The 23,515-nt window shown below is 41.0% G+C and overlaps 1 protein-coding gene across 3 annotated transcripts in view; it reads right to left on the bottom strand.

Annotated features, from left to right (window-relative positions):
* The window catches only part of fam107b (family with sequence similarity 107 member B), an 18,575-nt gene extending 3,196 nt beyond the window's left edge, over positions 1-15,379 (bottom strand). For 2 of the 3 annotated variants that reach the window (XM_034879241.1, XM_034879242.1), the window contains exons 1-2: positions 2,621-2,874; positions 1,041-1,212 (exon numbers count right to left, since the gene is read on the bottom strand). In XM_034879241.1, the coding sequence (XP_034735132.1) occupies positions 1,041-1,212; positions 2,621-2,663 (215 nt within the window). In that variant the 5' untranslated portion in view covers positions 2,664-2,874. Of the gene's footprint in view, positions 1-1,040; positions 1,213-2,620; positions 2,875-15,138 lie in introns of those variants that run through there. The other variant, XM_034879243.1, reaches the window with a different exon arrangement.
* Positions 15,380-23,515: the final 8,136 nt, after the last annotated feature.

The following is a 23,515-nucleotide window of genomic DNA, read 5'->3' as shown; positions in this document are numbered from 1 at the left end:
GCAGACAAGCTTTCTATACTTTCAGTGCATGATAAAAAGACCAATCCTAACAAGCATACCCCCCCCACCCACCCTCACCCCCAAATTCCTACTAGATTTATCTCACAGTATTCTGGGACATTCTCCGTCTAGACAACTAGAAACAATATTCTGCAGCATTTGGAATGCAATTTTTTTTCTTATTTTTTTTAATTTATTACATTTCATCTATGGCCTCCTTATCCTGCCCACGCTGTCCTCTCTCCCATCATTTATTAATGTCCTGTCACCCTCGCTACAAAACAACCTCACTCTTTGACCTGTTTAGGACAGAGCATCACCGCTGTGATGTAACAGCTGTCAACAGCATGTGTGTTTACATTGCTATTTATAGCTCAGGCACAAAGCTGCTGCCACCCTGTGATGAGAGAAAATGCAAACCTTTAATGTCAAAAGGGTGATCACAGGCCCCAGTATGCATGCACATTCACACGGATGCATGGATGCTCGTACAGATCCAGAGTTCAGGTATCAGCAGCCAGACCAGGTTTATCCTGTACAGTATTTCTCTGTAACCTTTACATATTGTATAAAAACCGCAGCACTCAGCGAAGTGGTCTACAGTGACCCACTGGTTACTATCCGACCAATCACAACAAAGTAGCAGGGTTACTTTATTAAGTCATCCTGCCATTAGTAAACTACATTAGCCTGCATCTGTGTTGTTTTCCCCTGTCTAACTGTTTTGGATTGGGGCAAACTTGATATTTCTGCCAGGAACCAAACAAGGAAAAGATGACGATCCAGACAGTGTTGGACATTAGCATAGTTTTTACCACCCAATAAAAGAATGAAACCTTATCTCCACATGTGGGCTTGGAATTGAAAACCAATCAGATTCTCTTTATGTGCTCTAAACCATCATAAAACATTGAGTTTTTTTTTGTACATTAGATGGCGCCGTTAGAGTTTGTTTTTTTTTATACAGAAAATATAAAGGAAAGAAAGAAGTAGAGGCAACGGGAGAAAGGTATTGTAGGTGTTATTGTCTGTCCCCTGACCTCTTCTGGTTCATGAGCAGCTCTCGATGCAGGTCCTGGTGGTTACGGGAGCCCTTGACTGGGTTGCTTAACTTCTTGGGTTTGATGAGCTCATCACAGTCTCCCTCCAGGTACTCGGGCTCCGCCATGACACTCCTTCCCAGTGACAGTGATAGACCAGGGTCACACGGATCTGAATCAACAGAAACACTTTCGTTTAACTACTATGTCACTAAGATATTCAAGAAATATTTAAATCTGTGTTGCAATGAAAACATGTTAGTACATTTTAGTAAAAGTACATTTACTCAAATACTTCACTTAAGTACAAATTGGAGGTACCTGTCACTTCTTATAATGCCACTTTCTACTTCTACTCCGCTATATTTCAGAGAGAAACATTTTTTTCTCCACTGCATTCATCTGACAGCTTTAGTTACTTTACAAATTGTGATTTTTACACATAAAACACAGTTGATAAAATTAGGATATGTTAGTATAAATTAAACTACCCAACAATCTATAAGACAACAAGTCCAGCTTAAATGATTAGCCGATTAAACAATTAATTAACAGACAGGACTGTTTTACTTGTTTCCAGTTTCTAAATTGTGAGGATTTGCTGCGTTGAGTACTACTTTTAATACTTTAAGTACATTTTTCTGATGAGACATACTTTTACTTAAGTCACATTTTCAATCCATGACCTTTACTTGTAACAGAGTATTTTTTACAGTGTGGTATTAGTATTTTTTACTAAAGAAAAGGATATGAATACTTTCACCGCTGCTCATTTCAAAAAGTCACATGAGCGCCTGCCTGATCCTCTATAGTGATAGAAGGACTCAGCGCAGGAATTACATAATTGTTCACACTGAGTAAAGAGGAACATTTCATTCCCCTTTCAGAATATGCACCATATGCAATATAATGAAAAAATGAATCACAACAGTCCTGTCAATATCTTTCAGGCACATAGTTATATAAATATTTCAGAAGTTGCTAGAACAGAACCAAAAAGGTTTAATCCAATGTTTTCCATGACCTCTGTCACAGCGATTCCTATCCATGACCCCTAAATGTAAGCACACTGCTTCAATATGACCTCATTGGATATATTCAGTATTTTACAGTATTTCTTCCATTTACAGAAAACATACTGGCTTGTGTGTGGAAATCTCCTGACCAAAGGGTCATTTCAAAGCAGAGAAATAACTGGGACACCGCAAGTCTGACCGATGCCTCATGTTATCACAGGTTACCTTCAACGACACCACAGTTAGTAACTTTGGCAGCAGAGCGCCACTTTGTCCCAGTCTGCTTTGCTCTATGAAAATATTGCAACTTGCATCTGACTGACTGTTAATATTCTCCATTTAAATTATATTTATGAATAAGTATAAAGCCAATTATAATGAATTATCAGGAATCTTTAGAGAAAAGTTTCTATCTAACCAGCTGAATTGAGAACATAATAATCTGACTAAAAAGATATTCTAACACACATTTGGTAAAGTCTAAAACAGCTGAGTAGCCTACTTTTTTTTTAATCTAGTCTACTCTTAAAACAAAAGACACTACATTCAAACTGCTTAACTCACCCTGCAGATGAGGAAAGACGGGGCATCTGAACATTGTTGTCATCTCTGCTATTTTGATCCAGAATGTATTTTCCAGGAAAAGCTATTAGAACTTGCTGTCCTGTTTATCAGTATATGGCAGCGACTTACACAGGAGAGGTGCTTTGTCCTGCACAACTGTCTGCGACTGAGCTAGTTGGAGTTTAAGATGTGTTTTATAGCTACGCTCACACTGTCTCGCTCCCTTCCTCCCTCTCTTTCTTTCTCTCTCTGCTCCCTCCCACTCCCCTTTGATGTACATCTCTAGGCAAAGAAGAGTTTATAACCAATGTTTCCCTAAAGATTCTTCACTGATGAATGAATATTCTCATTCGTACCAGTATGGAGCTTAATGGCATTTTATCTTGTCAGTAAAATAGACCCACATAGAATTGTCGACAAGAGGTCTCTTAAATAGCATTGAATTGGTATAATAGCACAATAACACATTTTAGCTGACATCAAATAGCAAAGTCACATGCACTTCTTCTCCCACAGTCTGAGGAATTCTCAGATTTGTTAACAATCGTGTTCTCAAGTGCGTGGGATCAAGTCTCTCTCTTTGTTTTGGAACATCACTCCATGTTCATCAAGGGTACCAAAAAAGCATTTTCCTGCACGTGCTAGACACAAAGGAGGGGTGGGAGTGTGTCCTCAGAATCAAAACATACACATGGAAGATTGCTGTAATGAGTTAAAGAGACCACTAGAGGGCCATATTCTTGCATTCCAGGAACAAAACCGTGTCAGTTACATAACAAAGACGCCCAAGATAAACATGGTTTGTGGCTGCATACTGCAGAACAAAGAGGGAGAAATACCACATGATAAATACGCTTGATGGATATAGTGGAATATGTTGACAAATGAAGACACCGCTTTGGCTATGATCTACACTCACAGTGATAGGTAATCCCTTCTAATCTCAGATTAGGAGCCTGTAAAAAAAAATGCATTTGTGGCCTCACTCATGTGGCCAACACAAATCTTAACGTGTATACAGTTAATTCATACAATTATTTTAGATTTGAAAAGTTAAGGGTCACTTTGGGAAAGAAAACATTCATGAATCAGTTACTAAAAATGAAGAGATTTTGCCAGTTTAGTTAACATTTTCATCTACATGCTACTACATCACTGGCTATAATGTTGTTCACAACATACCAGACAGTGCATTTTGTGACACCGCCAGAACATAGTGACAGTGTTTGTGCATGCAAGGTGGCAGAGGTGGGCAGAACAGGGTCTGCCTGAAATCCGGGGCTGCGTGAGAGCACACACGTGCTGTGTGTACATCAAAGGGGTTTCTGTTAATGCCGGTAGCAGGGGGTAGAGGAATTTACAGACTGGCAGTGTTGTCAGTGTCCGTTAGCTTAACACATCTGCTCCTACTTCCTCTGTGCCCCGAGGGAGAGAGGAAGTGACATAGGGAGTTCAAAAGGAACCTGCAACCTCAAATTGAAGCCCTGGAGCCCCTTTAAGTCTGCTTTTTCACTGGTAGTTCTGCATGTTTTAGTCAATGTCCCTTCTGGTTTTACTTGAAAGCCTATATCAAGATAACATGTTTCACTATGAGTTAAAAGTCCACTACCTAAAGAGGAAGTTAACATGTTCCAGTTCCGTGTTCGGGACACCACTATGCATTAAATGTGTATTTGTGTCCCAAAATCTGTCCTTCTACAGGTGTCTTGCCATATGTTGATTCTGAACGATAGAGTTGTGTAATGAACAGCCACTTCCAACACTTACAGTAGATGTGCATAGATGTGCATGATATTTGCAACATTGTACAACAAAATGTGTACTATGGAAGCAACCCTCCAAGCATGTCAGTGTTTTCAGTATTACAGTGCCTGCTGTTCCAGGAATCCCATTAAAAACAGTTTGTTTATTGGTTTTGGAAACACACCGTTAGACCACAGACAACAGCCGACCACACGCGCACACATTAATGAGCCTCCAAAAGACCTGAATCTCCAAGATGTCCAAGAGAAAGGGTTCCGCATTTAGAGGATTCAAAATGCTCAAGCATTCAGGTATAAAATAAGACGAAGGTTGGTGGAACAATGTAAGGACAAAAACTGGGTCAGAGTTGAGTCTATAGAGAAGAGGGAGTTTGAAGACAGCTTTCCTCTTTTCCCTTCACTCTCTCCCTGTCTTCCTCCTGACCGTATGACTGTGATCTCATATACTGTGAAATGTCACATTTTGGAATCAGCCGGCTACAGGAAATATTTGATCAATCACCTATGGAAAAATACAAAAAGAAAAGCTAAAAAAAAGTAGCACAGAGAGTTAAATCCACAAAGAGGCTGAAACTATCCACAAACCTTTTCAATAATACAGCACTCATATATCATGCGCACACACAGACTTTGCTTTTTCGAGAAGTGTGTTTGGCAGCTGCTTTTTTTTTTTTTTTTAGGAAAGTTTAAAAAAAAAAAGGAAGTCATTAAATGAATGTGTCTGATAAGCACGTTTGCAGTTTGTGTGTACTAAAGTGACCTCCACAGTGGCAGGTTGCATTAGACCTGATAGAATGATAAGAAGTATAAGGGTGCCAACTTATTGCATCACCGAAGCCAGCTCTGCTATATGAGCACGGACAAAGGCTTGCATTCATAATCTGACTCATTTCTCAATTTCCCCCTCAACTGTCATCTTCTCTAAGGTGCCATGGAGTCCTGCCATCAACCCTACTGCATTTAGTGACACAGCATTCAGTAACAGGAAGGAGCTGCTAACACTGACATCTTAAGCCTTCCAATGGGCAACACTGAAGAGACTTTCAACAACCGAAATACACTCCTCAAAATCCGGATCTTGATCTGAAAGCATTTTGGAGCAATGGATCAAATGACTGCTTGACAGAGCTACAACTTCTTTCTGCTCAAGGTTTTTGCCTTTCAGTCCACAACTTTAGTGTTTTAGTTCCCTCTCACCATGCTAATTGTGGTGTTTTTGCAGCAGGCAGCTATTTTCAGCAAAAAAAGCTCAGATAAACCCACTATTTTCTACCTGCTCTGGAACAAACAACAGACAGGCTGCTAAGCACAGTGGAGCATTTAGCAGCTAAAGAGCCGGATATCTACTGTATGCATGAAAAGCATGCTTCCTCCTCTAACCCAACAGTGAAAAGCACAGATGGGCAGAAAGGCTAATGATGGGGGACTGGGATGGATAACCTAAATTGGCCATTATCAGTGCTTCTCTTTTGTTTAACTGCTAGGAAGCAAATGGGCAATACTGGGAATACCACAGGAAAGAGGAACAATTACAAAAAAAAGGGATTGTTACTGACATGGAGGTCAAGAACTTTGTGTTGGGTACAGTGCCAAGATGGTAAAAAAAAAAAAACACAATTGAGAAATGACATGGTTTAGCTCTCCTAAGTCAGCTGTGGCCTTCCTCCTGCTACAGCCTCGGATGACAGAGAAAATGAAGGCAAGGAGAGCAGCTGGTGGCCTGTTTCACCATCTGACCCCTCAGTCCTCCTCCAGGATGTAGGCACAAACCAGAGCTCTGCACAGAGTGGGGTTGGGTCATTGGTTGTGTGAACACATGGCTGACCACACCCACTCCATCATGAGCGAGCCAGGATTTGTTTTCTACACTATCTGGCACAAAGGTAAACAGGGTTCAGGTTTTGCAAAAGGACTGATCAGCATTTTAGCATCCGGGTTGATGTATTCTGATCATGGACACTCACCCGAAAAAGGGATTTGACGTTTGAAAGAGCAAAACCAAAGTCAATTCATTTTTAACCTAATCCATGAGAATAAATACTAAACTAGACATCTTGATATGAGCTGCAGTTTTGGAGAGCTGACGCACCAAAAGATGTTGAACGAAAGGTATAAATTGCCCATATTCTGATCATGGATGCATAATTATATGAAGATAAAAAACAAGATCAGCTGGCTTTGATTTAAATTCCACAGTGTAGTTTCATGAGACAATTACGTAACATTTTTTAGAAACTTAACTTACCTTTCACTCTATTGTTCCTATATCTCCCTCTAGTCCCATATAGTTCCTCTTGTTCCCTCTCTATTTTTTTTTTTGGGGGGGGGGGGCCAGATCCTGTCTATTCTATTCACAGATGGGAGATCCATCCCTCAGGGGAAATTGCGTCATCAATACCCCTAAAGCAACCTCCACCCCCCTCCACACACACACACACAGATTTGAATGTGCATCTCCTAGCCTTGTTCGTAATGGACTGGCCATTCAGCCATAAATAGGGAAGGCCCTAATTAAAACACCACGGCACAGATAGATGAGCTTTTAACTAACAGCTGTAGGGGGGGGGGGGGGTTTGGGGGAGGGCGAGCAGGGGTTTGTGTGTGAGTGTGTGTGTACAAGAGAAAGTGACAGAGAAAGTGAAAAATAAGCGGTGTGTCAAGAGCCAGTAGTGACAATAAGCTCATTTCCCGGACATGCCCCGTGTACGTGGTCCTTTACACGCCTCCCCTGCGACGACACATAAATCACGGTGGGCAGTGCAGTGACGTACATGTTCACATTTTTCCAGAGCACAGATTCAAACAATACAAACAGACATTTTCCTGTGACTCGCAACTACAAAAGACATAAAGACAAAGTCATTATCACCTCAAACAAAAATGCCCACATACACATAGCATTTGTTTTCAGTGTTTGTAGGCAAAATAATGTGTGAGTTCCACTAGGAAAAACTGACCTGCCAGTGCAAGCCAAAAAAAGAACACCATAAACCAGTCAGGATCACACACATTTTTGTATGTTAACAATTCTAACAACAGTTTCAGTTTCAACTGAGGAAATAGCTCAAATGTATAGTTACAACCGGTCCACAGAAGATGATAGCGTGAGCTGCAAATGTAGATGTGCTCTTCAATGAAGTATATTTACAGTAGTACACATATACAACATTGACAGCATTTGGAAAAAAGAGGACTGAACTATGACATGATCTGAGGGAGAAACAAAGAAAGAGAGAGTAAGAGGGGGGAAATGGTTCCTCAAAAGTATGCCTGGGAATTTGGGGCTTGAGATCTGTTTTGTATTTCCTGCCTTGAAGTGGGGGTTTGGAGCAAAAGGAGAAGAGGAGCTAGGGAATTCTGGGGCCTCATTGTGTACTGACCTCCAAAAGCACCCACCCCGCTCCCACAATATGATGATGTCACTAGGGAGACGGGGGGGGGTATGGGAATTTACAATCAGGGTTTTAGGGTTCATAAAGCACAGATGCACACCCATTCACTAACAGCCACACAATGAAAGGATAATTTAACACAGTGCATCGTGTGAGAGAGATTTTAGCTACGCTGTACTGTATATGTGTGTGTCTGTTTAAAACCATGATGTCATTAAGGGAGTACTAGGCGGCTCTAGAGTGTCAGGCTTAAAAAAGTAAACACCCAAACTCCTTACTACGTCTGGCAGCAAGAAGTCATATTCATATATATATTTTTTTAAATATTTTATCATAATTCTGTATAATGACAAATGATTCTGCTACAATACAATAAAAAGGGACAAAACACCGTTCAACCATATGAGAGTTGGCGTTGTATAGTTTGTCCACCAGAGGGCGCTCTACAGCGTCACTGTTTGCAACACTGACTTTTTTTCTTCAAACAGACTAAGTTTCCTATCTTGAGTTTGTATTTTTATACATTATATTTATCAGAACATTAATATATTTTGATGTTCCTCTGTTCTGTTGTGATAATTTAAACAAACAGGTATATTTTCAAACTGAATTTTCATATTATTTTAGTGAAGACTCCCATAACTACAAATAACTAATGTTTTGGAAATCTGTTTTGTTACGCGTTTATTATTTAAAAAAATATATATACAGTATGTATATATATTGTATTTTTAAATCACCAAATGTTTGTATAAATAATGGCCTTAAAAATTCTGTATGGGTCGGTGTTTCCATTTCAGGGTTTTCTTTAACTAATTTAGCAATCCTTTTTTTGTAAAAGTTTTAACGGCATTTTAGGCCTTTATTAGATAGGACAACTTTAGACATGAGAGGGGAGAGAGAGGTGGAAGACATGCAGAAAACGGCAGCAGGTTGGAACTGAACACAGACTGCTGCATCAAGGACTAAGCCTCTGTATATGGGCGCACGCTCTACCAGGTTAACTCCCCGGGCGTCCAAGTGATCTTCATCAAAAAACGTTGACTGTTACGTGTTAAATTAAAAGAAGTTGTTATAGTATCAATCTGGCTGTATTTTCTATCCCAATCAGCTTATTAAACTCATTTCCTCCTGAGCTTAATGCCATGAATTGGAAGTTTAAAGTGTGAACTACCCCATCACACAGAAGCCTTCTTTGTGCACATTGTCATTTTGGAGAACAGACCACAATAGAAGTACCTTTATAACTCTACGTCTCATGTCTATGTTCTGCAAAAGCAAGTTCTTGTCATTTCCATTTCAAAAAAGTGAGAAGGAAAAAAAGCACGCGTATCACTTTGGCAACGCTTATGTGTAAAATGTTAAGGTGACTCTGGCATCTGATACGAATCATAGTGTTATGATCTTGGCTTGAAAACTGTTGTCTTTTATGGCTCAGATCTTTGTCTGTGTTGCTTTCCATCTCTCTTTGGGTCTTGCACTTGTGGGATAACAACAGAGGCTGCATTTGGTCTTGTCTGATTGTAAAGACAGTTTGACTGCTTCTATATCTGGCTTTTAAGAGTTGATTGCAAAAAAGTATCTAGATCTGTTAGTTCATTTGCCCTAATGTGTTTGGATGAAGGGTAAGTGACATCTTGTATTGTTAAAATTATGTTACGCAGACACACAAATGTCAATCTGTGATCTCCCCCTTTGAATTTTAACATGCCTGTGTTGACAGTTTGTGTTCAACAATGACTGTAGTTATGTCATGCAGTGGCTCATGCACGGTCCTGTTGCGAGCCCCGGGCAGATTACAGAATGAATGGGGCACAGACACCACTTTGGAGTCATGCTGTAGGAATGTGATGAACTTGCAAAGTGATTGTCAGTTGGGGCACAAAACAGCATATACATGTAGGGACACATAGTCCGAGAACTATTTTCATACACTCAACATCTTCGAGTGACAGAAACATTTGGCTGCGCGCTATATGCACTTTTCTATAAAAAGGTTCAAATCAAAATGCTTACTCACACCAACTTCTGAACAGATGTCCTGAATAATTGGTGAGGGGGTACAGTTTGGGGTCACACCTGTCAGTCAAATACAAAAGGCTGGTCTATACTCTCTCACAGCTGACACTGACAAGTGGTCGTGTATGTATATGTATAGGCCTGATGAGAACAGGTGGACAGACATATGCACCGGGCTAGATGTTGCAGGTTACAAGGCACCAGCGGTGAAAGAAGTATTCAGTTCCTTTACTTAAGTAAAAGTACTAATTCCACACTGTATGAAAACTTCCTGTTAGTAAAGTAAGTAAAAGTCCTGCACTGAAAATGTTACTTAAGTAAACGTATGCAAGTATCAAGTATAATTGTTCCTATGTCTTTTTAATATGGATTTATGTTATTCTGATGTGATTTTTTTCTTTTGAGCTGCTGTTACAAAGGAATTTCCACTATGTATGATTACTAAAGTATGTTATCCTTTCTTAGTAAAACTAAAAGTCCTCAATGCTGAACAATCCTCACATTTTAGAAACTGAAAACAATCAAAACAGTTCTTTGTTTAATCGGCTAATCATTTCAGCTGGACTTGTAGGCCTATATATTGTTGGGTAGTTTAATTTAAAATAAAACATTGTATTTAATAAAAACATGTGTTTCGTGTACACAAATGTAAATTTGTAAAGTAACTAGTACATACCTAAAACTGCCATGTTATGTGAAATGTAGTGGAGTGAAAGTAGAAAGGAGCATGACAAGAAAAGAATCAAGTACAAGTAGGACTACCTCAAATTTGTACTTGTACTGTAAGTACTTGAGTAAATGTGCTTAGTAACTTAACCACCACTGATAGACACACCCTAAGAAGACAATTTATAGGCAGAGCACAAGCATGTTTCATGTGGGTCCCCCTTGCTAAGATGTAGACTTGTGCTCATTTACTGCACACACAGATCAGCCTTTTAAAGTTTCAATTGGTCTCCTTAGTGCTGGAGGAGCCGTAGAGTTGAAAACCTACAGCTGTTTTGTCTGGCACAGCAGTGTAAAGTGCTGTTCAGTCATAAAGGAGGAGTCTTTGTTATGGCTGCAGATTCAAAGCTTTGTGCTTTACTGCTGCTCTTTCCTTATGGAGAAGAGTCACGCCCCTCCTCACAGTCTACTGGTTGAGCCCAGCTGGGAGCTCAATTCTCATTGGCCATAGGAGGGGGGTTACACCCAGGGAGGATTTGAGAGGTTCTCCTTGGCTTTGTTTACATGCTAGTAGAGAAAACCCCAATAACAACTGTTACCTTGGGCAAGCAGACAATCTACAGTTAGCCAGACAGAGGCGCACACACACGGTAATCAGGTGTAGAGAAAATGAAAAGTCTTTGTTCTCTCTGATTCTTTGCTTTATGCTCAACATGACCCAAAATACATGCACATTTTTAGTTGGGGTAGTAGGCAATCATGTGGTTTTGTTGTCTCGTGAAACTTTCCAAAGCCGGTATGGGTATACATTCAGAAAGTCCTGTTGGCTTCAGGCTGTAACAGAAAGAAGTAGCTCTGTTCTTCCGTGGGCGTGTGTTCCTGTTTGCGTTTGTAATAAGACAGGATCATATGTCTTGATACCGAGTTACAAAGAGCTTAATCCAATTCATGCTGCTGAGACTCCAAATCTCTCTATACTTCAACCTAACAAGCTGCCAGGAGGAAGGCAGAGTATGAGTGTGTGCATTTGTGGGCATCATCCATTCTCCAAGACTACACTAAGTGGTCAGCGCAGTAATGGTGCTTTATTGTGATTGAAGCGCCAGCATAACAGCAGCAAAATCAATGGGAGAAGCTGAGTCTCTGTAGGTGTGTATGCATGTCTCTGTTTTAGCCTTTGGAACACATAGCTTATCTTAAATCAACATCAAGCCCTCAGGCTGCTTAAATACAACCAAGCCTGTGCATGTCTGACTTTCATATCACACACACACACACACACACACACACCTCAAATCATGCTTGTCAGTAATCAGCTAGTGTTTGAGGCTCTGATAGTCCAAGGCTATTGATTTCACAGTGCAGCAGTACTCAGCGGTCATTTGCATTTATTAGGAGACTAAGCGGAGTGAACCAACTAGTGAGAGTCTATTAAAACTTAATCAACAGTTGGTGCAGGCTAACGGGGAGAACAACAGGCAAGTTTTTCTGGTCGCTGGAAGCTGTTAAACAACCAGGAATCAACCCTCCAACTCTCTCTCTCTCTCTCTCTCTCTCTACCAATATTGCAAGTAGTTTTGTGAATAGTTGCTTCTCACAACAGTTACTTAATCCGAGCTGTACAACTCCACATACACACCCACTTTCTAGGCAAAATATGACATGGAAAGCTTGGCATGCTGGTTTGTTATCTCTATATTATCCAAATAATACAAATGCACAGATTACATGAGTCAAACAACACAAAGAGAGAAGACCATATATAAGGGACAGTAGAGCCGCACATTCACACCCAATCCTTTTAATAATTGGAAAGATTGTACTCTTCTATGTTATAAAACGGTTTCCTATACTGATGAAACCAAGAGCAGAGACACACAGTCCTCAGAAGAGTACATTTCACAAACATATACACACACACACACGCAATATCTCATGAAACTCAACACCAGAGTTGTGACATCATAATCTAAAACCATGGTAACAAAACCACAGCACAGTGCATGCAGATCCTTTGTCCTGTTGTAGGATGTTGTTGCATCACTTGTGTCTTCTTTGCAACATAATATTTCATTCAGCCTGCATGAAGAGGGGTAGTAAAGCATCTAGTGCCTGTCAAAACACGTCCATGTTAACAAGATTGATAAATGCCCACCAATGATGCCCATGCTCACATACGGCAAATACCAACTGAATATTAAAGTGGTTATGACTTCAGGGTCTCCTCTCAGGAAATGTTTAGACGATGTAACCACACAGTTGCTATTTTATTTATGATATTTTTTAACAAAAGCCACACTCAACTGTAGGATGATTGCTGTGTAAAATAAAAATGTTCTGAAAGTTAATATTTCATTAAAAAAAAAAAGTAAATTAATTATGATGTTAGCAATTATGATGTTAGCAACGGTTCCAACTGTACACTGTTTTAATTTGGCAATGGCCTGGCTTGCTTTCTAGGGCAGTTTGTGTAAAAAAAACAGGGAATACTTCTGTATTTGTTTTGTTAACTTAGGAAACATGGTTCAGAAGAAAACATAATCAACATCATAAGTAAGGTATTAAATAAGTATTGTTTTGGCATCAGTGTCAAAACACAACCATGGCATTGACTTGTTTTTTTAAATGAAAACAATCCCTAGCCCTATAGGCTCAACATTTTAAGTTTGAGTATCCCTGCAGGCTAGAACTGAACAGATAGGGGATGTGTTTGCTAAAACCATGAGGACTCCACTCGCAGTACAGAGACCCTCTGAAACCTCACTCAATGTTTACATGGCTCATTACAGGGGAAAAGACTTCAAAACATTCGCTACAACTACAAGGTAGTCTTTCACCTCCCTTGAACTAAAAGTCTAGCAACAGAGCCTGATCATGAAACACACAGCAACACTGTGTCTTGTGCAGTGTGGATCTAAAGGATCAGTACGTTCTGCTGAGTAATGAAGTTTTGTGCCCACAGACAGACCAGCGGGTCTGTGGGAGATAATACTGTCAACACACATGTGGTTGGTTACTCCTCCTGGACACACACCCATTCATGACCCAAATACCTTGCTTTTCTTGAGGTCAGCTTGAGTCCTTGACATGGACACAGACGCTATAATGATACATGTGAGAAACACACCAGAACCACTAATGGACACGTGCTATTATAGAATGGAAACTCAGACATTTCATTCACATATTTAAATTCCTGTGAGTGCACTAATAGTGGAGCAGAGAGCCTTCCAGTTGTAACACACACGCGCACGCGCGCACACACACACACACACTCACAATCAGCCCTTACGGGAAACGAAGACAGCAAGAGCCACAGCGTAAGAGAAACAGGAGAGAGAGAGAGAAGAGAAGGAGGGGGTTCAAAGATCAGAAGACAGATGTAAGCAAACTCCCCTCTAAATGACTAACACATGTGAACGAAACTTTCCCCTCCCTGCATACACTCACACACACTCTTGAAAACTCTGCACCTAGACAGTATAACATACTCATTCATACCACCTGCCTTTGCCACTTCTCCTGTCACTAGAACCTATCTGTTAAACCAGAGCTAAACTACTACTATGTTGAAGCCGCTCAGTCGTATTTGCCAGGCTGCTTCTCCGCCTCCACCCAGCAAACATCCCCAAGGGCCAAAGTTGAGCCCTGTTTGTTTAATGTCTTGTTAAAGTTTGACAGTGACTCTCCGAGGCTTTTGCACAGGGCTCTGTTAAAAACAAAAAAAAAAGACCATAAGTTTAAGTTTAAGACTTATTGCCACATCCAAATAAATAATAAGACATGCAAACGCATTCACACCTCTTCACATGACAGTTGGCCTGTGCGCCTCATGACAACACAGGCCAGTGTGTCAGCTCTGACTGAAAGCCATGTGCTTTTGACACAGAAGGCAGCAGTCATTGCTGTGCTATCATACACAAAGTATTACTCAGATACAGGTCATCCATTAAATATAGTCTCTTCTGATGTTGTTTTTCTCACAAATGGCCCTCATTTCAAGAGTTAAGAGTACATTTCATGGTCTAGGAACGATGGTGACAAATGAGAGCATAGAAAGCCTTATGTTGTGCAGTTTGTAAAGCCCTCTGAGGAAAACATGGGATTTTGGCATAGGTTAATAATCTTGACTTGGTTTAAAAACAAGAGTGGCTCTATATTTTAGAAGAATTGTTTCCAGACATCGCTGCTGTAATCTCACATATGTCGTAACCATCCATTACCATGTTCTCTGTACACCTCAGACACACTAGGAATAACATTTTTTAAATTTTCTTCTACTATCTTTCTACCAGAGTATCAATTGCCAATAATAGTATCTGCTCCAAACAAAACGTAATTGAGGTCTATACATGCTGTACAAGAAGCTCAACGTGTTTGTTCTTCACTGTCCCGTCGGCTGAAGTCACGCGCCGCAACAAAAGGAGACAATGAAACAAGAGTTTGTATTTTGCAATCTCATTCTCTCTTTCCTGGGGTCTTTTCTTTTCCTAGTTACTTTCCAGTTTTTTATTTTTTTTTTTAAACCAAACCTGCTGCTTCTGCCGACGGAAGCAGACAGCCCAGTTAAAAGGTGCTGCTTTTGTTAGTGCGCTCGTGAAACAACCTCACGAAAAGAAAAAAAGAAAAAAAAACGAGCTCCAGACACACACATACACACACATACACACACACCTACCTCAAAGTCGACCCCGACGCGACTTCTCCAACTCGAACGGTTTAATATTTAAAATGACAAAGTGGTTCAGGCCACATCAGTGCGTATCCGGAACACTTCTTGATGCTTGAGGTGTGTCTGCGAGACTCTGATTTTGAAAACTGCTCAATAGCTGTGCCTCGCACACACGCACGTTCACTCAGCCAGGACCCATCGAAAATGTAAATTGAAACTGGGTGGGAGGGGTGGTGTGACGTCACGCAAATGCTCCTCCTCCTCTGTCTTCATCTGATCACTGAAGTGGATGAGTGGGGACTCCTCGAGCGCTGGGCGGGGTGTGGATGGAAGAGCTCGCGTGCCCACAATCACGCGCACACAAATAAACACTCGATTTGAAATGTTCTGTGGTAAGCGACTTTTTTTTCTTTAAAGACATTTGTAATTTGTCGTTTTCATTAAGTAAATGTACTTTGTATGCTAAAATATGTTTTGTGATGCTATTTCCAGTGATATTGCAATATAACTTATTTCTGACCCTAAATAAATAAAGTGTTGCTGGAGTTTTAACCTTTAATATGATATCTTTGACATGTGGGTTAAGTTGAAATAACTGAATTGTGTTCATATTATTTGTTTCACCCCTTAAATGTTCTCTCTTTTTTCCCTTAAAGCAGCACTATACATATTTGAATATAGTGTAACGTGAAAGAGCTTTCTTTCTTTGTGGCAAACCCACAGATAGTCATCACACAGCTGCCATCCTCTTCAGATCTACACAGTGTTTTAGCATCTTTCAGCTCACTCTTTTGGTTTCTTGGCCCACAACTTTTAGGATTGCTCTCATTGCTCTCATGACCCACATTACCAGTGGCAGCTGTGGTCGTTCAAACAGCTCTGTTAACCCGCTGTATATCCAGCACCAAACAGCGAGTCAGAGTTAGCAAGCCCTGCCGTGAACATAGTGCAGCAATTATAGCTGACGAAAAGCTAATTCTCTAAGCTGATGGATACAAAAACAGGGCTCAAAGGACAATGGACTTTTTCCCATGAAAAATACAAATAAAAGCTAATGTTGATCTTTGTCTGCTGGATGTGTAAACAGGCAACACGTCTTGACGTCAGTATTATATCTAAGGCTTGTTGGGCTACACCCAGATGGCTAAAATAAATAAACACATCCATTTGTAAGTAACTTTAAGGTATTATATCAATATCATGTTTGATATTCTGTAGGATTTAGTTTCAAGTCTATATTGAAGCTATATAGTGTTTTAACATAGTGAAATGTTCAGACCAAAGACATCAAGTGAAAACATGTGCCTTATTTTATATGCATTGATCCAAAATTCAGCCAGACTTTAATAAGTGTACTATAGTGTCCTTCAAAAATGATTGGTTCTTTTTCTTCAAAAACTCAAGGGTGAAGTTTGCAGCTCTCCCTCAGGAAGATCAGTCATTCTTCACTTTGATTACATCAGATCAGGCTGCTGTCTGTTGTTGTAGCATACTGACTATCCCGAGCTTTCTTTGTGATAAAGAGTAATCTGCTTATTGATGAAGGATCAGTGTATCTGCTTATCCCCCACCCTTCTGTTAAATCGGCACCCTGAAACCCCCTAGTTTCATGTCAAGGTTTACGTTGCACTGCTTATTTCAGGGGGACATTCTTCTTCTTCTACTGGGTTCAAGCTGTGTCGCATAAAGATGTAAGTCCGGTATGTTGCTGTAGAATTACCGGAACAAGCCTTTTTTGTTGTTGTTGTCTTTTGGGGGCTTTTCCCTTTATTAAAGTGGCAGTGGATAGACATGAAAGGGAGAGAGAGATGGGGGTTGACAAAAAACAAAGGGCCGCAGGTCGGATTTGAACCTGTGCTGCTGCAAAAGACTCCTTGGGGTGAACACTCTTACTGGGTGAGATAGAGGTCACCCCAAACCAGAGCAAGCTTACTGGAAATGACAAAAGGAGCAGAAAATGGCCCAAGGATTGTGTTTTTAAATCAAGGCAGGTGGAAAGTGTGTGTCACAGAAGTAAAACATTCCTAAGGACCTTCTCATAATTTAAGAGAGGGGTGACTAAGAGTGTTGGGCTGAACAATAGGATGAGTCACGAGAGGGTCGCCATGACAGAGAGGACACTCCCTCCAGACCAAGTCACATTTAGAGCTCCCACCATGCAGGAAACAGATGCGTGTGTAAGTAGTAAAAGCTGTTTGAGAAACCCTAAGTCAGGGCAAAACTATCACTAGCTTTACTAGTCATCCTCACCATGTTTCACATGTATTTCTAGGGCTTAAAGAAATAAATCAACATCTTGGGAACTATGCTTATGTGCTAACTCTTTTCAGGGGATGAGAAGATTGATACCACTCTGTTTGTATGCTGAACATGTACGTATTGCCAGTTAGCTTCACTCAGCATAATAAAATGGAAACGGGGAAACACCTAGCCTGGCTCTGTGGCGACCAGCAACTCTACTGTATTTAACATGGTGTATCTCGTTTGTTCTTATCCCCACAAAACCTAAATGTAAAAATTACAATTTTGTCATTTAACATCTGACAAGAAAGCGAATAAGTATATTTTCCAAAAATGTGAAACTATTATTAAAACTTACAACTAAACTCAACTCAAAATAACAGACATTACTTCATCTACATAACTACTTGTTTTGATAGATACATTTGTATCGTTTACTTTCATTGCTATTTCAACTTGAATCCTGTTAAATCTAAAACCTTTACCACTATAGGAAGAAAGTACTTCCTTACTGTTATGGCAACTGGCCTGTTTGTGAAGCACCATCCGCAATGATCAGAAAAAATACATCGCATCTGTCGGTGGTTTCCGGTGAAGTTTCATATTTCTTCTTCTCATCAACCACATCTGAGTTATAGAGATTGAGCGGGGAAGTCACAATGCTGAGACCCGCCCAAATAGTGGTTTTGAAACCCTGTTTTACTCCTCTAGAAAAGACACAAAGTTCAGCTCAAAACCACTGTGCTTTTTAACCCTGAATACCTATGTTTTCTGTTGACCTGACTAACCTGCCTCCACCTGCAGCAGCCTGAAGTCAGGAGGGCCTGTTTAGGCCTCCCCCAAGCCTAAAAATACCAGGCCCTTTGCTCTCTTCCTCTCTCTCCTAGGATCCACAGGTGTTCTGGTCCAGGTTTTGGTTTGTTTGAACGTTTTGCTGCCTGCACACATTCCTCACTCATCCATACATTCCTCTCACTACTTATGCATTTAATCTCTACACTCCATGTTCATTTCTAATTAGTTGTGCTTGTTTCTAATAAACTACTTTGCAGCACTTTAACTTGACTGGTCTCCCCTCCTTGTCAAAGGCATTGAGCTAGTTTGTGACTGTACACAATGGGATGTCAGTTCAAAACATTAAAATGTCCCTTGACTGACCTGTGTGGACACACATCAACATATAGACACAGTTCAAAGTGCTGAAATCATCCTTTTACTGTAAATAAATGCTGTTTTGGTGAAGTGGACAGGTTTGGATCCTGAAGGTCATGTTGTTGCCTCTTCCTGTGTGTACAGTAAATGGGGTGAGGGGGTTTCTCTCTCAGTGTCACTGCCTGGAAGTGGACAGCTTCAATGCCCCCTCCTCTCTATCTTATGCTGCTGGTATCTGAACATCTGGTCTAACATCTGGTCAACGTCTAACATCTGGGACAGATGTTTCTGTGATTGTCCCAGAGTTTCCCATAGTTCTTGTGTGCACGTGTGTATGTAGGAATGCATGTGAGGCCCCTTGTTTTTTTCTTTGTCAGGCCTCCAAGGGCCTCCCACTTTAAACAGGATATGGCAGTTATCTGAAAACCATGGTGACAGAGAGGTCTTCCTGTAAGTGAAGGCAGGACTTAAAACTGGTGATGGTGAATCTATGTGGAATAAGGTTTGAGGCGTATTCTTTTCTAGCCAAGTATGAGTAAGTAAATATCAGATAAGTGTAGTATTTGTGTTAAGTTAACTGAAGAACTTAGGAAGAGCAATTTTTGTGCTCAATTTTTGTTAATGTTTGTTGCTCACTGACACAAACTGAAACATAGCAGAATTTGAATTTGAAAATACCAAATAAGCAAGCAATGTATTAATTGCTGTTGTGAAGAATCTAAAACATTTTTAACAGCACACAAGCACAGGAAAGGAGTAGATGGTAAATAATTGCATGTAATTGTGGTGTACATAAACACTGCCAACGTGTGTGACCTACTTCTAAATGACTGGGGGTTTAAAGCAGCAGTAGAGCCACCATATGCTGAAGCAATGTACGTTCAAGAGCCCTCGTTTAAATTTGAGATACTTGCTGAAAGTTAATCTTTTTTAACAACAAGCCACCATTTTCTTTTTTTTCTCACTTGCCCCTAAACAGACTTAATGCATTCTTTCCATTCTGTTTTCTCCCTTATGTCTGAACCAGGTACCGCTAGAGCATGTAACCTCAAGACAAACCACAAGATAAAACACTGTACTGTAGTAATATTCCACATTTATGACATGTGTTTTGGGAGAAACAGCCAATTAGGTCAGAGTAAGTGACTTTACACAGAGGGTGTGCGCAGGCCGTTTGTGTAGCCTTAATAAGGCTGGCAGATTTCTAATGCAATCTGGATGACACTCCCACTGTCAGCCTGTCTGTCTCCGAGATGTGTTCACCAGTTCTTGGGGTAACGTAATGCCTTCTGCTTTTCCTGCCTGTCCCTCTTCTCCCTGTTAGTGTTCAGCCAAAGTTAAGCTAATTCAATCACTGCTGGATGACTCACACCACAGTGTCCCTTTCTGCACAGATGCACATGCACGCAGGCGTGGATGCACATACAATTGCACACACACAACAACACAGCACCGTGATGCCTGGCTGGATGAGGTTTGTGAGGTTAGTGCTGCGTCAGCCTCCCAGGACACTTGTGAAAAAATCTTTTGTTCACTAGCTGTCTTGGTTTTATGTCAGCTGATGCACAACCATGCTTTTTCATTCTCTCTATTGTTGATGTCCTTGGTCATTCACTATTTTCTTGTCCGTATTCCCTTTCTTGGTGTCTCTTTTTAATACAAACCCAGACATTTCCCTTGCCGTGAATATGACATAAAACACAGTCTGGAGCAACTATGATTCCTTTGACAAATAAATCTCAGTTTTCAATAAACATTAACATATTTTAAGGGCTCGCTCTCTGTGGTACATTGCTGTTTTCTAACAGTAATCAAAGAGGGCAGTAGACTGGGTTTTGTCACTAGTTTTATTCTTCTTGTTAGTGTACCTCCCTCTTAGATGTCTGTTACAACAGATTTATACCAGTCACATAAGATGAATTTGAAGACAACTTACGTCTTTTTAGATGTAACTGAATCTAAATGTAAACTGATTCACTGAAGTGTAGCAGATGAGAAAATGACAGACTGCATGCCATTTCCTGCATACGCATGCCTTTGTGTTTGTCCGTGTTTGCATATGTTTGAATGTCACACGTGAGCATATGCAAAAAGATCAAGCTACCATCACTTAACTGCAGTCTTTGAATGTTGTCGCAGCAGAGACTGTTATTACTGGTCAAGCCACCCAGATTTATTGAGATTTACTGTACAGAGCCTTTCCACTTAGCCTAATGACTGCCAACAGGAATGACAGCATATGGCTCTGTTACCGTACAGTGAGGGTGAAATATCCACATATTAGACAAAAGTGCCCAATACATACCATGTCTATCGTTTCCTTCAGACCGCAGACACAGTAAGTTTATATATGTCTGGGATATAAATCTTTGCAGGACACTTAGAAATTGATACAACATTCATATGTTCAAACTAGGAACACTTTTTTCATGGATACACAAATCAAATAATTCATCCCTCCTTTATAATTTCTACATAAAAAGCTTTTTATTCTTAAGAATGTGTACACATGCAGTACCAACAAACGCAAATACTCCCTCACAGCTCTGACATAAACTACAGGTCATGCCATTCATTCAAGTTCATCATAAACTGTCTGTCTGCCTGCCTGCCTGCCTGCCTGCCTGTCTAGCTGCCTGCCTGCCTGCCTGCCTGTCTAGCTGCCTGCTTGTCTGCCTCTCTGCCTGCCCGCCTGCCTGTCTAGTTGTCTGCCTGCTTGCCTGCCTGCCTGCCTGTCTGCCTGTCTGCCTGCCTGCCTGCCTGCCTGTCTAGCTGCCTGCCTGTCTGCCTGTCTTCCTGCCTGCCTGCCTGCCTGCCTGCCTGTCTGCCTGCCTGCCTGTCTAGCTGCCTGCCTGTCTGCCTGCCTGCCTGTCTGCCTGCCTGCCGGTCTAGCTGCCTGCCTGTCTTCCTGCCTGCCTGCCTGCCTGTGTGAATAAGCTGAATAAGCAGGATTTCCAACACAGAGAGCAGGAAGGCCCTTCCAACAATGCACACACACACACACACACACACACACACACACACACACACACTATAAGCACAGAAAATCAAGGTCAGTGTGACAATTGTGTGCACGTGTGTGTGTGTGTGTGTGTGTGTGTGTGTGTGTGCGTGTGTGTGTTAGAGAGAGAGAGAGAGAGGAGACAGAGGAGGTTCTATACCTACATTACCCCCTGGTGCATCATAATCTCTCACATTTTTTCCTTGGTGTAGGGGGGGACAAAAGTGGCCTTGTATTGTCTAAAAAGCACTCATTGGAACACAGAGACCATAGTTGTCAGTCTTACTGTGCTTTTTCTTTGGACATCCCAACTCTCAACCTCATGTAGCAGATGTTCTCTTGTTTTCTGTTTTCAGTTTTGTGCATGTGGCTGTGGCACCGAGGCATAGTTAAAGATGATAATCCTTTAAAAGCACATAAAGAACTGTCCTGGGTTAGTAAAGCATTCATGACAATGTAGTTTGGTTAACCTATCTGCCTGTTGTTCCACCAGGAACACAGAAGAGGAGAGCCTCCTTTCACTACCTCAAACACATGTGATATACTGTACCTCATAAGAAGCATGGGATACATGCGTATATACCTTTGTAAAACTTTCAAAATTAGATTTTTGTTGCGTCAGATTCACTCATATTGTATTTAATAATATTTCTTTGTAATATTGTTAGATGGGGTCAGAGAAAAAAAGGCAGAGCAATTGACTGCAGATGGGACAGCCTTGGTTTGTGCATGCCATGTGGCTGCACACCCCCTCTCCCGTAGGTCTCCTGACACTCAAATTCAAACTTTAGCCACACGCAAAGTACACACTCAATCACATTATTAATCAACCACTCAACTCCAGCCTTTTACCCATTTTTAGCCCTCCCCCCCTCCCAGTGCTTTGCCCCAAGACTCATCGCCAAGGTAACCGCCAGCACTGAGCTCCTCCCAGACATCCTGGCAAGGTGAGTGAACACATACGCACACACGCGCACACATATGCCACGCACGCACGCACACACATATAGAATGTCTGTCCTTTCCTCAGGATCACTATTCAGACCGACAAAGAGAAGGCTCCCTAATCACTCATGACCAGACAAGTTATAGACCAAAAATTCTTTCATGAAGACACGTTGACACATTTGGGTGAACCATTTCCTCATAAACAGGATAATTCTTTTCACAAATATGTTCCCCTCCACATAAAAATCTAAGTTGTTTTTCCATCAGTGGAGGACAGCTCCAGCCAGAACTTTTTCCATTGTCAAATCAGTGCCCAACAGGGGTGCAGAAAGGGAGCGTAGAGAGAAGAAAGGAGGAAGCTTGTGTTGTTTTCCGTACCTGATAACCCTCCATCCTCTGCCTGCCTACCGTCTGACCTGTCAGACGCCGTTTCCTGGAATTCTGATTCCTGAGGGGAGTGTGGGAAGGGAACACAAAGATATACTGTCAGTCACTGTAACGCCATCTGAATCTGAATAACAAGCACATCAATCCATTGGACGTCACAGTATGTACAAGCCTGCATGAGGCTGAACCACGCAAGGTATACTTATGGGGCAACACAAAGGTAAAGCCAAGGATCTTAGCACTCGGCGTACATGATGTAACACATTATTGTATCCATGTAAATAGTATCTTAATATTGCCGTACATGGTCAAGAAATTTAATAACCCAGGGACTGGAATTCATTGGTTATCACCCTTTTATCTCCTGTTAAATGTCTGCATGCAAGACAACAATAAATTACTGTCAGATACAGTTTGAAGCCAGTGTTACATGTAAGATAGACAGTGCTGTTCTTTAAGGCAATGTTCATGTTCTTTGCTCTCTGTCATCCTGTTTTGATTGTTTATGGTTAAACATTCTTTCATGAATCATATAATCGTTGTGTGTGTGTGTGTGTGTGATCAAGCTGTTTCGGCTCTGAAAATTGGATGTGTCCCATAAACATGTCTGCCTTTGAGGGAGGGTCAGAGATAAATGCAACAACCGTATTATCA

The sequence above is a fragment of the Etheostoma cragini genome, chromosome 8 (genome assembly GCF_013103735.1).
Source record: "Etheostoma cragini isolate CJK2018 chromosome 8, CSU_Ecrag_1.0, whole genome shotgun sequence".
In the NCBI taxonomy this organism is placed as follows: Eukaryota; Metazoa; Chordata; class Actinopteri; order Perciformes; family Percidae; genus Etheostoma; species Etheostoma cragini.
This window is presented reverse-complemented; position numbering and strand designations above follow the sequence as displayed.